The sequence below is a fragment of the Asterias rubens genome, chromosome 11, assembly GCF_902459465.1.
Source record: "Asterias rubens chromosome 11, eAstRub1.3, whole genome shotgun sequence".
Taxonomy (NCBI): domain Eukaryota; kingdom Metazoa; phylum Echinodermata; class Asteroidea; order Forcipulatida; family Asteriidae; genus Asterias; species Asterias rubens.
This window is the reverse complement of record NC_047072.1, coordinates 480,950-496,383: the sequence shown is the minus strand read 5'-3', so window position 1 is coordinate 496,383 and position 15,434 is coordinate 480,950. Positions and strand designations below refer to the sequence as shown.

The window sequence follows — 15,434 nt, the reverse complement described above, 5'->3', positions numbered from 1 at the left end:
TAGCATAGCTAACACCAAAACCGGGGATAGAAACTTTTGACAATTGTCTTTACATTTTACTAGCAGTTCTTAACATGCTTTTATCAAATAACACAAAAGTGCAGTAATATACTGTACTGTTCCTAGAACTATAGTCTCTTGTCATCATCTTGCCTTGCATAAAGGCAGAGCACGCCAAAAATAGCTCGCGTGTAAATTCATGGATATGAAATTGCATCCATTATCGCTCAATTTTCAAATTGAAGCAAAACTTTCTAAGTCTTTTACTGAGAAAATGGACAATTCTTTTCAAGAAAGTAAAAACATGTCAACACACATATATAATGTTCATATTCATTTTGGTTTTAACCCATATACAACGATGTGTGTTAGCAATGTATACACAGTACTTTCCAGAGCTCTGTGAAAAAAAAAAACAGGCATATGACTCGGGTAGGATTCGAACCCACGACCCTTGCAATTCTAGAGCAGTGTCTTACCAACTAGACCACTGAGATCGCCCGGTAGCTAGAGGCAGTTCGAACCCTTTATTTTATAACGTTCGTGTTACATTATCTCCAACACCACTCATAAATATTTGACATTAATTGACCTTTGTAAGGTCTCGTCTTTACCCTTTTAAATTTAATTTTCTTTGAAATTTTAAATGTTGATTTAAAATCCATTTTACCTTCAACTTTATAGATGAAGAAATATCAAAACTACATCTACAGATAGTTCTTGTCAAAGCCTGTTCAGTAACTTGACCGGGGTAGAAAACAAGAAGGGAAGTTTCATTTTTAGATGTGGGAGGAAAACCTCACAGAGTTATTCGTGGGAAAACCACCGCAGTCAGGTAGGAACTACAAACCCAAACCACATAGTGCCCCCGGCGGGATTCGAACCAGAGTCCCAGAGGTGGAAGGCAAGGAAAGATACCACTACGCCAACCTGACCACCCTGATAAAAATTACAAAATGATTTCATAGCATTCAAATAAATCTATGACAATGGATAACAAAAATCCTATCACGTTAATAAAAACTTTTTCTCTTTTCACTCATAACAAACCTGGAACTAATTGTTTTATAATTTCCTTTTGCTCCACAATCAAAGGTTTTGACTTACCAGATGCAAAGTTCAAGTCAAAATAGATCTAACCGAAAGCGATATTAGTTTGTGAAATGCTTTGAAATTCTATTCTTAAACAAACAAAACACTTTCTGTATTGTAGCAACTGTTTAAATAACAAATATTGACCTTTCCACTTCCATTGTTTCAGCACGCTAGCATTAGTCAACTTAGTGGATATATTTCTATGATAAGGACCTTTCCACAAGGTTTTCAGTATAGCATTGGTTGATATCAAATAGCAACCTGTCCACTTGACTGGTTTTCAGCGTGCTAGCAGTAGTGGATATATTTCTATGAATGAAGAACCTTTCCACAAGGTTTTCAGTTGGTTGATATCAAATAGCAACCTGTCCACTTGACTGGTTTTCAGCGTGCTAGCAGTAGTGGATATATTTCTATGAATAAAGAACCTTTCCACAAGGTTTTCAGTTGGTTGATATCAAATAGCAACCTGTCCACTTGACTGGTTTTCAGCATGCTAGCAGTAGTGGATATATTTATATCAACAAGGGACCTTTCCACAAGGATTTCAATGCTAGCTTTAGTGGATATACTTCTATCAATTAGGAACCTTTCCACTAACAAGATTTTCAGCATAGCATTAGTGGATAGTAACCTTTCCTCTTACATGGTTTTCATCAACATGTGGGATTTACATCAAATAGCAACCTTTCCACTAATTTGGTTTTCAGCATGCTAGCATTAGTGGGTATACTTGTATCAAAAGGTTACATTTCCACTTACAACATGGTTTTTAGACATGTCAGAATGCAAGCATTTATAGTGAATATACATGTACTTGAAATAGCAACCTGTCCACTTTAGTGGACATACTTATATATTTAACAGTGGACACACATCCACTTCAGTGATACCGATGTCGGCAGCTTTTCCAAACACCTATTTTTCAGCATGTGATAGCATTAATGAGTGCACACAGTTATATCTTATAAAGGCACGTCAAAACCACTTCAGTAATCCACCTCTAAATGTGTTAGTGATCAATTATCTGACCAACGTCTTTGGCAACTATCAAATCCACGTCTCCACTTCCCTATGTATTAGTGGACAAATATATAACCAGCTTCTGTGGGTTTGTCTCAGTCGGATGCCTTCTCATCACCGCCTCCACTTTCTTCGCCCCGAAGATACCCGACATATGGTGAAGAATATTCTGCCTCCCTTGTTCCTCCGATGAGGTTATCTTAGCAGGCTCAGCGGGTCTGTACGGCCCTCGTGTCATGGGTTGGGGCGAGGGCTGGTAGTTCTGGTGACTGGGCTCGCTGTGGGAGGGGTACCCTTGTGAAACGGAACGCCTGGGTGGGGAGAACATCCTCTGGTCGGACGACATCGGGGAGGATCGGTGCCTTGAAGGGTAAGGCAGGGGTTGTGTTGTACCCTGTAAAGAGATAAAAGACAACTTGTTAGAATAGATACCAATCACCGAGTCCCAATCCCCAAGTGATTTTTGGTTAGAGACCATCCTAAATCCCAAAATGTTTGAACCCTGAAAAGATTAGTGTGCCTCTTCAAGTGGTATAAACAATTATTGTTATTATTACGGCCGGGATTTGAACCCAAACTCAGATGGAAAGCAAACAATATAGTTGAAATTGTCTTGCCCCAAGAGAACAAGTGTCACGACCGGGATTTGTCACGACTGGGATTTGAACCCAAACTCAGACGACTTGGCAAAACTTTGGTGCGGTGCACCTCTATACCCCTTGACCACAACACGCTACAGGGCACAATTGTAGTGAGGTGGTACAGCATTCATTGAGAAGGTTACCCAAGTCTCCTGGCGATGACTAGAGCAAGCTAGTCGAAACGTTGGGACCAAATTAAGAAGTGACTCCGCGGTAGTACAGTTAATCACGATCCCACATGTATATAAGCTAGAGTAGTGCATGTAATCCCAGCCTATTTTGCTATACCATCCGCCCAGGTAATAGTTAAAAAAGCAGGACAGTTCTTTTCAGAACTGAGAAGTCCCCCGAACCCCCGGACATCTACTCCGCGGTAGTAGAATAGAGCAAGACAGTTCTCTAAGAACAAACTCTACCTGGCAGGTAGCTACACATGGTGTTACCGCAAACCAAATTACATATTGTTACCCAAACAGAACGAAATTGTCAATATTAACTACTTAAAAGGATTTTTAGGGTTGCTGGGTTACACAAGACTTGCCTACTGGCCGAATTGCTCAGATGTATTGGTCGAGCATCGTCTTCCCAAAACGGAAATAAATTCTTGGACAACGATTGAATCAAAGGAAGGGAGACAGGTTTTAAGACCTACCTGGTTGTAGTCGGCAGGGTGGGATGGCTGCTGCATCTGCCCTGGGAACTGTTCCCCACTATGGTACTGTGGTTGCCTGTAATTATTGAAGCTATGTTGGGGCTCCTGCGGCAAATGGATTCCACTATAGAAAAACAAAACAAAATCAGAATTGGTAAGATCGGTCACGTTTTAAATAACAGGGTACATTTTAGGGGGTAGGTCTTGTCCAGCAAGTTTGCATAGCAAACTTATTCAGATTGAACTTGTAAAACTAATAAATAAACTTCAACTTGTACACAGAATACTAATATTGAGTAGAAAATGGTGGTTTTTATTCTAGTACATGTAGCTATACAATTACAGGCCTGTATGCTTCGTTTTTGAAGGGGCAAGGGCACCAAGGCATTTTCTCCTTGGTAAAGGGCTCAAGAGCACCAAGGCAATGGCCAAGGGCAGAGAGGCAATCACATGTATCAGGCCTGGGGATGGACTTGTCCAGCGAGTTTGCAAAGCAAACCTTTTAAAACTGAACTTGTTTTGTGAACACAGAATGCTAATAATATATTGAGTAGAAAATGGTGCTTTTTTTTAGTAGCTTATAATAAAAATTTGAGTAGCATTTTGCAATGCTGTATACATGTACGTGAGAAGTCATTCACTGTACTGTGAGACTTACCTTTGAGGATCTTGCATGCCGAGCCTCTGGAAACCTGAAACTAGCTCATGAGACGGTCGCCTCTCAACATTGATTCCAGAGGGAGTAACACCCAGTGATTCACCCGACCCGTACATAGTTGCTGGCATGGACAATCTATTGCTGTTGTGTGATTCCTCAAACTGCGCGTACCCCCTCTCCGGCTGATTGAGAGTGAAGTAACTTTGGAGCGGCACCGTGTACATGCCTTGCTGGTTGGCTCTCTGAGAGTTTGACGTGTAGTTGGGTAACGGGGAGGTATGTCCCGCTCTCCCTAATGGTGGGGTGTTAAGATGCCGTGGAGACACCTGACTAAGGGACTGATGTCCTCCTATGTTCTGATGATACCGCTGTTGGTCTTGTCCCAAGTATACCTCATCCCTTTGGTAGGGTGCTTGGGGTGTTGGTTCTTTTGCATATGAATGATGCGGGGAGCTAGACTTTGTCGATACCGGCGACGTGATTGAATCGGAGACGACGCTCTTGCGCTGGGGGCTCCATTGCGTGTTTGCTCCGGGTAGCGGGGCGGTTTGCCAGTCGTGTGTGGTGGTCACATCCTCCGGGGGCCGGTAACCAGGGATGGGCGCCGTGGATGCGGCGGTAAATCTCGGGCTGTTGCTGCGCTCATTGTTCAGTTTCGCTGCTTCCTTGCGCTTTTTGTCGTGCTCTTTCAAGGTCTCGCTGATGGATTTCATTGGTCGGTTTGGGCGGTCCGAGTGGTAATACTTGCACTTGTTGCCATAGGTGCACTTCTTGCCGTAGGGGCAAGCCTGGGGAAGGTGGTCCGGCATTGTTGGTTTCATGCGGAGGAAGTTGTCCAGGCTAGGGCCGTATCTACCGAGAGGGTCATCGGGGGGCATAAACCTGAAACAATAAAATAAAAACATAAAAATACTGGCTTTAATTTTGTACTTGCTAAACTCTAAATTTGTCAGGCAAATTTGGGCAAAGGTAACCTTAAAGGCAGTGGACACTATTTGTAATTGTCAAAGACTAGCCTTCACAGTTGGTGTTTCTCAACATGCATAAATAAACCTGTGAAAATTTGAGCTCAATCGGTCGTCGAACTTGCGAGATAATAATGAAAGAAAAAAACACCCATGTCACACGAAGTTGTGTGTGTTTAGATGGTTGATTTCGAGACCTCAAGTTCTAAATCTGAGGTCTTGAAATCAAATTCATGGAAAATTACTTCTTTCTCCAAAACTATGGCACTTCAGAGGGAGCCGTTTCTCACAATGTTTTATACCACCAACCTCTCCCCATTACTCATCACCAAGTAAGGTTTTACGCTAATAATTATTTTGAGTAATTACCAATAGTGTCCACTGCCTTTAGTACATACTTCCTCCCCTTCATACGTTATACCAGACTGGTAAGCTTGACCCACTGATGAGCAATTTTTGTTTGGGCTAACAGTAAAATTAGTTTGGGCAATGTTTATACCTAATTTCAGCTCTGTATAATATGTACATTTAAGGGTTTCAAACGTGACGAGGGTGACCTCGTTTAAATTGGAAATCTTAACAACTAAAAAAGGAACTTGCACTTAAAAAAATAAATAATAAATCTTGTTAAAAAAAAAAGAACCCTGATGAGTTATGTAAACAACCAAAAATCCATATAGTTTCAGGTTTTTAGGGGGGAAATTTCCCAAATTATTTCACAAGTTCAGTGTGAAGTCATTTTCAGGGATAGAAAATGATACCATTTCCTGTCCAAGTTTTTATCTGGTGTTTTGCCAAGTTGTTGACTTTCCAGGATTTGGGACCCTTTCAATGCTCTGACCTTTAACCTACACGTACACGAATTGAGGAAGTGATGGGCTGTTGTGTACTGTACATGTACCTATGGCTTTAATGTCTGTAACATACATGTAGTAGTGTACACACATGTATGTAAGTCTTTCATGTCTGTACCATAGGCATGATACAGAATTGGTAAGAAACAAAAATCGTAAAGATCAGATTTTTACATAAAAACTTACAAGGTCTAATGATGATGATAGTAGAAAACATCCTTAGAAATATTTTGGTCTGAAACGTCATATTTGATGAGAAAAACTAACACCATTTCACGTCTGAAGTTTAGCGCTCAGTGAGCATTTTATTCATTTTGTTTTTACGATGTCATGCAAAATAAGTTAACGGTTTTTCACTGTTCTCTCGTGACCCAGATGGCCGATCGATCTCAAACTTCTACAGGTTTGTCAGTTTATGCATGGATGGTGGATTACATGAAGTGCTTACAATGCCAGCAACTATTTTGTTAGCAAAACCAATTCCATGATGTTCCTTCAACTACTTGAATTGGAACACAACCTCATTGATCAAAAACAAAGGTTTAACCATGTCCTACCTGTAGCTCTATGGTTTAACATAACACCATCCCTGTTATTTCTTTAAGGGAGGTTTACAAAAAAAAAGTACCGTTTTCCTTGTCAAATCACAGTTCTGCCTGGCCTACACTGAACACACCAGGGGCTATCCGAAACAAGGAAGTTCAGAGCACAACTAAAGATACCTGACAACAATCATCAAACATCAATAGGAGACAACAAAAGCGCCATTGTTTGGCAGGCCCAGGGTACTCATGGTTTCAGATAGTGTAGGGACAGGGGCATCCCCCTACGAAACCCTACTGAACTATCTTTGTTTAGTTTTCATTCAAGGCGCCACCGCAATTTTCTCGCTTCTGGATTATGTACATGTGTACACACTGCATACAGACATGACAGACCAGTGATTCCGGCCGTAAAAATGTAACATTTTTGTGGTTTGTTCTGTCTAGTTTCGTTCCCCTTGACTGACACAAGCTAGACTGTGGTCAACTTACATACTTTTTATATTATGAGCTTGTTTGCGAGTTCCTTTTTGAAGTATACTTTCAAACATGACCTCATCTTCCTAATGCATCTAGCTTCCCCTCCTACTTAAGTACTTTGATCATGTTTACCTCTTAATCTCCTACTGAAATTAGTATCGCTTTTGCTGGAACTTTCCTGCCATCTTTGTGCTTATTATAAACTTGTTGTCTTATCTCTGATCTATATTAGGTATCTCATGGAAGTGCAGCTATATGTAACTCCAACGTTTGTCTCTCCTTTTCTTTGCGTGTCTCAGTCTGTGGGTTTGTATTATTAGCTTTAGTTCATACATGTATGTTTGAATTTCTGCTTAAAATCAAAACAGCCCCATACTCTATTTATAACATTTATCTTGCTTAGATTGCTACTATTGTTAGTTTTTCTTTACTCCACTACATATACATACATGTGTACTTCAAAGAATTAGACCCTACATGTACATATGTAAATGTGACTCGAAATGTGACTCGTATCTCGCCAAATGTATTTTTGCCAACCAGAAAGTTGCTTAGAAGCATAATTATCTGCTTAAAAGCAGCCCAAGAATTGGGCCCTGCTTAATAAATATTGTCATATTACTCAGAGGCCAAGTCAATATTTTAAAAATCCCTCTTGTGTTTGCCTTACCTGTCACTCACAAAGGCGTACATCAACAGCCGTTCCTCGATAACTTTCCTCCACTCTGGTTTCTCGTTCTGAATGTCTCGGAAGTTGTCGTTGGAGACGATAATTCCGTCCTCTTCTACGGCAGTGCGAAGGATGTAGCGATCGTCGTAGCAGACAATGCGTCGCCCGCCACTACGACGAGATGGCGTCCACGTTAGGAATTTCTGTTGCTCCAATCTAGTCAGGATGTCTTGGTCTGAAAAGAGTACATCAGAGAGCTAAGTTTATATTTCACATTTTTACTAATTAAAGGCAGTGGACACTATTGGCAATTACTCAATTAAATTGTATGGCATAAAAACTTACTTGGTAACGAGCAACTCTGACGACCAATTGAGCTCAAATTTTCACAGATTTGTTATTTTATGCATATGTTGAGTTACAGCAAGTGAGAAGACTAGCCCAACTTCATAAAGCTTATAAGCACAAACATTAATTGCTTAGCATGAAATTTCTTCCCTGATAAAAACAGGCTTACCAACCAAATTTCCATTTTTTGCATTATGCTTGTTACTGGTATTCAGCTGTAGTTTGCTTATCACCTGGAAATCTGGTTGGTAAAATCCTGTTTTTATCAAGGAAGAAATTTCATGCTTAGCCCATTTTCGAGCTTACAGGCTTTATGAAATTGGGCCCTGATGTCAACACTACAGTATTCAAAGACTGCTAGATGTTCCACACCAGTGGCATCAAGGGGATTTCCCTAGCTGTTGATTCAATCTTTGCCTGTTGTTAAAACCACCACAGGGGGGCCAGGGGGGGGGGGGGGCAGGGCGTATAGAAGGAACAAAAGCCTTGATCTATCTGACCAGGGTAGAAAACAGATGACTAATCTGCTTTCATACGAAACGGTTTCAATTGTTCTTGTTACACAACTTCAGTTCCTGACAGCTCAACACATAAACAAATTTGTTTTGAGGGTAGATGTTTGGTGGGTCGTTAAAAATCATACATGGTGGAGGTGGAATGAGCTCTTGACATCAGATGAAGTGAAAGGAAAAAAAATGTTGCCCGTTTGGGTACAGAGTGGGTGCACTGAATGAAAAGAAAGAATGTAAAATATACGCCCATTTGGGTATGGGTACAAGAGTGGGTGCTTCCTCCATAGGGTGATGTAGTACATTATTGTGATGAAAGACAAGAATGTATTTTGCAACCAACTGGGTTCTGTGTGGGTGGCTACAGGCTTGTTACAATAATGATGACAGGTAGCTTGAACACTTATGTTACGCCCAGTTGGGTACCAAGGGGTACAGAGGGGTGACGAAGAGTCACCAAAGAGGGATTAACTACCATTCGCAGAGGCCTTGGATAAAGGGCCTCCCCCTACTATCCAAAATGAAAGGGGACTTGAAAAGTTTGGCAACGCATTAAACCCACACCCACACTGGGTGCCACTGAGCAAACACCCACTATCACACTATACACATACCTCTTATGAGTCAAACACCCATTTGGGTGCTTGGCAACACTGGGTATTATGTTTAAATGTGACTCACAGGAAAAAAACACGGATGTCTAAAAAAAAAAAAAATGACTGGGTATGTAAGAACAAAACAAAAATTCTGCAATCCAACAATGATTGCTCAAATTTATAAACACATTTTACACGGGGATAAAGATACCCACTTGGGTGTTGGGTAACATTTGGTAATAAAAATGCGACTCAAAAATAGGTTTGTGTGAGGTGTACCTGTAAGTAACACTGGGCAGGGTGACTCGTTTGTCAACACACACTTTGTAAAATCCTGGTTCGGAAAAAACACCTCATTCAAAACAAAAATGTATGAACAGATCATCAGTACTTCTGGAGTTGATCACACAAGCTTCAAATGGGCTCCCTCCCTTACCTATACCTATAGATATTCCTTCTTGTACGCCTGGATGATTTTTTTATATACAAAATTAGCATTTCAAGGGCACCAAGGCAATGACCGGGGGCATGGAGGCAATTGCCTTTGTTGCCTCCATAAAGTACCAGGGGCCAATTTCATAGGGCTGCTTAAGCAAAAAAATTGCTTAAGCATGTCATAGCTCCCTTATTTTACGCATGTTACTGGCCACAATTTCATGCCATACATTGTTTGCGACTGGTATTTAGCTGTTGTTTACTTAGCATAACAATTGAGTGGAGTCTTGGCTGGTAATCTGATTTAACTAAGCAAGGATTGTTTTGCTTAAGCAAAATTTTGTGCTTAAGCAGCTCTATGAAATTGGGCCCAGGCCTACAATGTGTGACTGGTTTCTTGCTCATTTCTGCTTAGCACGCAATAGTTTTAAAAGCAATATTTTCTGCTTCTAGGCAGCTCTATAAAATTAGACTCATATGCCTACAGTTATGAGCTCAATTTCATTTAGTTGGAATTTCATTTGGCATTCCAAATAAATATTTTATTTGGGGGATCGTTTATAAATTTTACACTTCAATTGCTGTTTTTCACCTTGATGTATACCCTTCAATTATGCTGTATTTTTTTTCAATTTACTTTGTTAAATCAATTGTATCCAAAACTTGCTTTTTCTTCATTTATAACCTTGACCAATAAAACATGTAAAAAATATAGGCCTACTCTCAAAATTGAAAAAAATAAAAATAAAAAAATTAAATCTGGAATTGCATTCCATGACGTTACATCATCCTTCTTTGCATCACCTCGGAAACACCATGGAAGTGAGCTATCACCATCTACACATTCGGAAATACAGTGCTTTACAGTTCCTGTACTGCTTCCTTCCCTTTGCCAACCAAGCCCATCTATGTCTGTCAACAAGTTAAGTAACTTGAGCCAGTCTCCTCTGGATTTCACCGAATGATGTCATGGGTCTTTAAGTAGCACAGTTTGTACTGGTTAGTACTTGGTGGTGTCCCACACCAGCCGAAGAGTTACTGACCAAGGAAACTTGGCCGAACGTCAAGTCATAAACAAAATGTCCATTGTTTTCAGTAGGAAATGTATTTCATTATTTAGTTAGTCTCACACACTGGCCCAAGAGTTATTACAACCTAAACTGAGGAAATTTGGCCAAAGGTCAAGTACCATAAAAAATTTCCATTATTTTCAGTAGGAAATGTTTTGCATTGTTTACGTAAGGTGTTCCTGGTTTGAAGTTGCACCACAGCACCTTGTAAACCATTACATGGTGCTTCATGTCTGTGTTGTAGCAACGGTGGGCGGGCCTGCGCAGGACTCACATCTTTTGCCCAGGACTCTTGAGCAAAATACAATGTGCCGCCCCCAGCACAGATTTAAAATGTTGTCGTTTTTGCATTGATCTGAGCACGGCTAATGATAAGAGTATCAAATGTCCCAGAGAAAGAACACAGTCAAAAGGCCCTTCAACAAACAAACAAATGTTCTTACCTGTTATTGGGGTCTCGGGTTTCGATGCTTCTTTCCGCCAATTGGGAACAAAGACGTGTATCTTTTTGTGACCCCTGTCGCAAAACCACTTCACAGCAACTTCGATACCCTTGCAGGCAAAAACCACCTTATTACCGAAACTGAAACATAAATAAAAATGTTTCTATTACAAGTAATACTACCAGTTTATAGAGTTAAGTGCAGTTGTTTTAATCTGTTTCATTCAAGCCAAAACTATTGTATTCAAATCATTTCTGGAATTTTTTTTTATAAAGGAAATCCTTTTTTGTCAAATTTTCATTTAGAGAAGTTTTAATTGCCTCCTTATTTTGTCGATGTTGCTTCCTTAAAAAATTGTCGTCTTGATTTGAAATTGAAACCATTTCCTAAAATGCATGATTTGAAAATAACTTTAAATTTGCAATCTTTTTAACTTGGCAAAGTTTTGTTCTTATTCTTACCTCATCGCCACATTGCTTCCGTCGATAATAATTGGTCTGAGATTGTCCGACTCGTCCGCAGTCTCCTCCGAAGGAATTCCGTCACTCATGTCTCTTCTGATCTCAGCCTCCTCTTTGGTATCGACAACATCGGCAAACTCCGTCTTCGAGGAGTTCTGGTTCACCAGAGCCCACAAGACGTCGTTGTGGTCCGCATCGGGGCCCAACTGTCTCAAAATAATATCTACTTGCTCCTTGGGGTACCCCAGTTTCTGCATACTGCTGACGAGGCTATTGTTTTTCTGGTCTTGACGTTGGGGATTTAGAGGTTGGACGTCCGAGGCGTGGACGTTAATACTGTGAGCGATGAGTTTAACAGGTTCCTCATGAGTCCTCTCCGATTGGTTACTCATCAGCTCGGTTGGTTTGTTTGTCCGCACCTCTAGAGTTCTGTTTTGTGAATCCGTTTCAACCAAAGGAATGTACACATCGTTTCCCTCGTCCTGCAGTCTGTTTCTAGGTGAATCATCCTTAGACGATGTTCTTTGTATCATCCCGTATGAGTTCTGACTCTGCTCCTGCCGTAATTTGCTACACTCATTCTCGATAAGTGATAACGCCATTGCAATATGCGTTTCGTCTCCGTTTAGAATTAGTTCGTCCGTTCTGCCGACGCGCTCGATTCTCGTATTAGTCTCCGTCGAGATCTTGTCGAGATGCCCGTGCAGGAGGTCGCCGAATCCGTACGGAAGCCGTTCGGTGATCGTCATTCTGTCTTGCGGTCGACCCATGGTCTTTGAAGGCACTGTTCCACGATCACAAAGAGACAGAATGTATTCCTGGAAAAATATAAATTGACAAAACACATGAAATTAAAACGTGGGTTTCTTCAAACATTTTAAACGTATACCCAACACTGACAGTAAACCTCCCCCACCCCCAGCACGTGTTCAGGCATTGCACTGCAGTAACTGCATGGGATTTGAGGCAAAGCATTGTGACAAATCATTCTCAAAATATATTTGGTTTGCGGTAACACCATGTGTGTATCTACTTGACAGGTAAATTTGTTCTTTTGAGAACTTGTCTTGCTTTATATTCTACTACCGCGGCGAGGTAGATTGTCAGAATTCAGGAGACTTCCCGAGTTCTGACAACTGGGGTTAAAGAAGAAACTTGAAAAGGTCTATACTGCAGCGTTTGAAGCATTTCCTTCCTCCATGCAGGAATAAAGTTCAATCATTTCCCCAAAGGAAAACACATGTACACAACCATTGAACTTCCCTTTCAATCAGTGCTGGTTGAGCTAATAAACTTCCTCATGTTGCATTTAAAGAATGAAAAAAAAATTGAGCTCAAGACAGCTGAAAAGAATTGTGTTTCAATAATGTTTGACGGCACACGACATGTTTTTCATAATGGATTTGCAAAGTTGCATCGGTCACTGGAAAATCATGTCATACAAGTGTAGAAAAGCTACTGCCATGACTGTACTGTAAGTGTACTAGTGGATTACATAAATTTTAAATCCCTCCATAGGTTTAAAGCAATGCTGCGAAGTCAAAAAAAGAAGTCTTAAAACTGTTTGCGGAAAATGTCTCACAGGGCCCAGTTATGAAACTCTTTGAAGCAGAACATACTACAAAGCCTAATTTCATAAAGGTTTTAATGGAAGTGCACAGAAAATACTGCAGAGCAAACTTACACAAAGATGCTCCAAGCATAAAATACTGTTTGACATATGTCTTTGCTTAGCACAAATAGGAATGGGACACAGTTACAACAATATAAACGTAAATAAGATGTCTCCATTTATAAATTATGTACCTCTTTATCATCCATGGAGAAGAAAAACAAATATTTGTAGATATGCAAAATGCTCAAAAAATAAACAACACAGAGACTAATTTTCACTGCACACCACCACCGGACTCTTTTGAGAATCTGCATTCAAACACTCGGACAACACTCCCTTTTATACACATCCACCCCCAAGAAATCCAAACCCTGGGAAACCCAAGTCGGCGATTTCAACCGGGCATATTCTGAAAGACTTTATGTTCGCATTATCGAAAGGCCCCTTTTAGAAGTGATGCTTTGAAACCCAGGGTTGGACGGTTTTTAACACGCTTGAACACGCTTGAACACGCTCTCCAAGGCTGGCCCGTCAGGTTTAAAAATACCCAAATTGTTGTTTACGGTTTGACTTTTGCAATAGTCGCTCTGTTACTGGGGAATACCCTTCACTGGGCACAGTACATGTACAGTAGTCATACACTCACAACCACTGGTGCGTTGTGTGCTGAGCAGAGCACCTACAATACAAAATGTACAAACGACACTCTTGACTGGCTGCACACACTGACTGGCTACCACAACAAACGGCATCAAAGGGCAGATTCAAACCGCAGATTTGTAGGGCCTTCACAAAATGACAACAGGCCTGCACTTACAGTAGGCCATGTCACCGTACAGTACATAATACATTTAGTCCTCTGTGAAAACTTTTCCCTCGTATTATCATGGAGGTAGATAATTTTCTTTCTCCATGGTATAACTAGTGCCTTATGGTATTTAACAGAGCAAAATGCCACACAAATTGTATTGATTGCTACTAAAAAAATCAACATATTTTTGCTACTCAATGTTAGCATTAAAGACACTGGACACTATTGGTAATTGTCGAAGACCAGTCTTCTGACTAGGTGTATCTCAACACATGCATAAAATAACAAACCTGTGAAAATTTGAACTCAATTGGTCGTCGAAGTTGCAAGAGAATAATGAACGAAAAAACAACCTTGTCACACGACGTTGTGTTCTTTCAGATGCTTGATTTTGAGACCCTTAAATTCTAAGTTTGAGGTCTCAGAACCAAATTCGTAGACAATTACTTCTTTTTCAAGAACTATGGCACTTCAGAGGGAGCTGTTCTCACAATGTTTTATACTATCAACAGCTCCCAAATACTTGTTACTAAACCAAATATAGTTTTATACTAAATAATTATTTTGAGTAACTACCAATAGTGTCCACTGCCTTTAATTCAGTGTTCAAAATAAGTTTAGTCTTAGATTTCTTGCAATGCAATATTGCTGAACGAAACCGTTCTAAGTAGGCCTTGTATTAATGATCGTTCAAACTTTCTATTATATTAGGTTGAAAAAACACAAACTGTGCTGGTTGGCATATTATGTGAAAATTTGGGCTCAATTGGTCATCGAAGTTGCAAGAGAATAATGAAAGAAAAAACACCCTTGTTGCAACAAAATTGTGTGCTTTCAGATGCCTATTTAAAGGCTTTGAACAGGCCTGAAGTTCAATATTTGACTGAGAAATTACCTCTTTCTCAAAAACTATGTTACTCCAAAGGGAGCCGTTCCTCATATTGTTTTATACTATCAACAGCTCTCCATTGCTCATTATTACCAAGCAAGTTTCTATGCTAATAGTTATTTTGAGTAATTACCAATCACTCCTGTGCGTTTAACCATAGGGCAACAACAGAGAAGTGCAAACAATGACAATTGCTATCATTGTTATCAAAAACCATCGCTTACCAAAAGTCACCGGCAAACAACAAGGAAGTTGTGGTCCTGCGTTATCAATCGCTAAATATAAACTGGACGTTCGATCAGCACCACATTGGTCCAAACTTCAAGAACTGTTCACAACAAAAAACCACAGCTGAGCAGTTTCTTATAGGCTGCTAAGCGCCAAACAGAGAAGCAGTCACAAGCTTTGACACAGTATTTTAATGGTAACCCTTTGCTGGTGAGCAGGACTTAGAAAACTCTCGCTAAGCATTTGGTGCTTTATATATATACATACATGTAGTGACATCATCGCTATGAACTTGCATTATCCAAGTCCCATACTGACCTTTGAACCACTTCCGCTGATCAAACAATGATGACAAAGAAACGGTAGATTGAGTCGAGCAACATTGTACCGAGCAACTCACACAATTAAAGGAACACGTTGCCTTGGATCGGACGAGTTGGTCTATGAAA

General features: G+C 40.3%; 1 protein-coding gene across 2 annotated transcripts in view; it reads right to left on the bottom strand.

Moving 5' to 3' along the window:
* Nucleotides 1-450: 450 nt before the first annotated feature.
* The window catches only part of LOC117296502 (probable ribonuclease ZC3H12C), a 29,447-nt gene continuing 14,463 nt past the window's right edge, over nucleotides 451-15,434 (bottom strand). For both annotated transcript variants that reach the window (XM_033779464.1, XM_033779465.1), the window contains 6 exons: nucleotides 11,443-12,260; nucleotides 10,982-11,121; nucleotides 7,581-7,815; nucleotides 4,070-4,951; nucleotides 3,412-3,535; nucleotides 451-2,512 (listed from right to left, as the gene is read on the bottom strand). In XM_033779464.1, coding sequence (XP_033635355.1) covers nucleotides 2,168-2,512; nucleotides 3,412-3,535; nucleotides 4,070-4,951; nucleotides 7,581-7,815; nucleotides 10,982-11,121; nucleotides 11,443-12,260 — 2,544 coding nt within the window. In that variant the 3' untranslated portion in view covers nucleotides 451-2,167. The remainder of the gene's footprint in view (nucleotides 2,513-3,411; nucleotides 3,536-4,069; nucleotides 4,952-7,580; nucleotides 7,816-10,981; nucleotides 11,122-11,442; nucleotides 12,261-15,434) is intronic.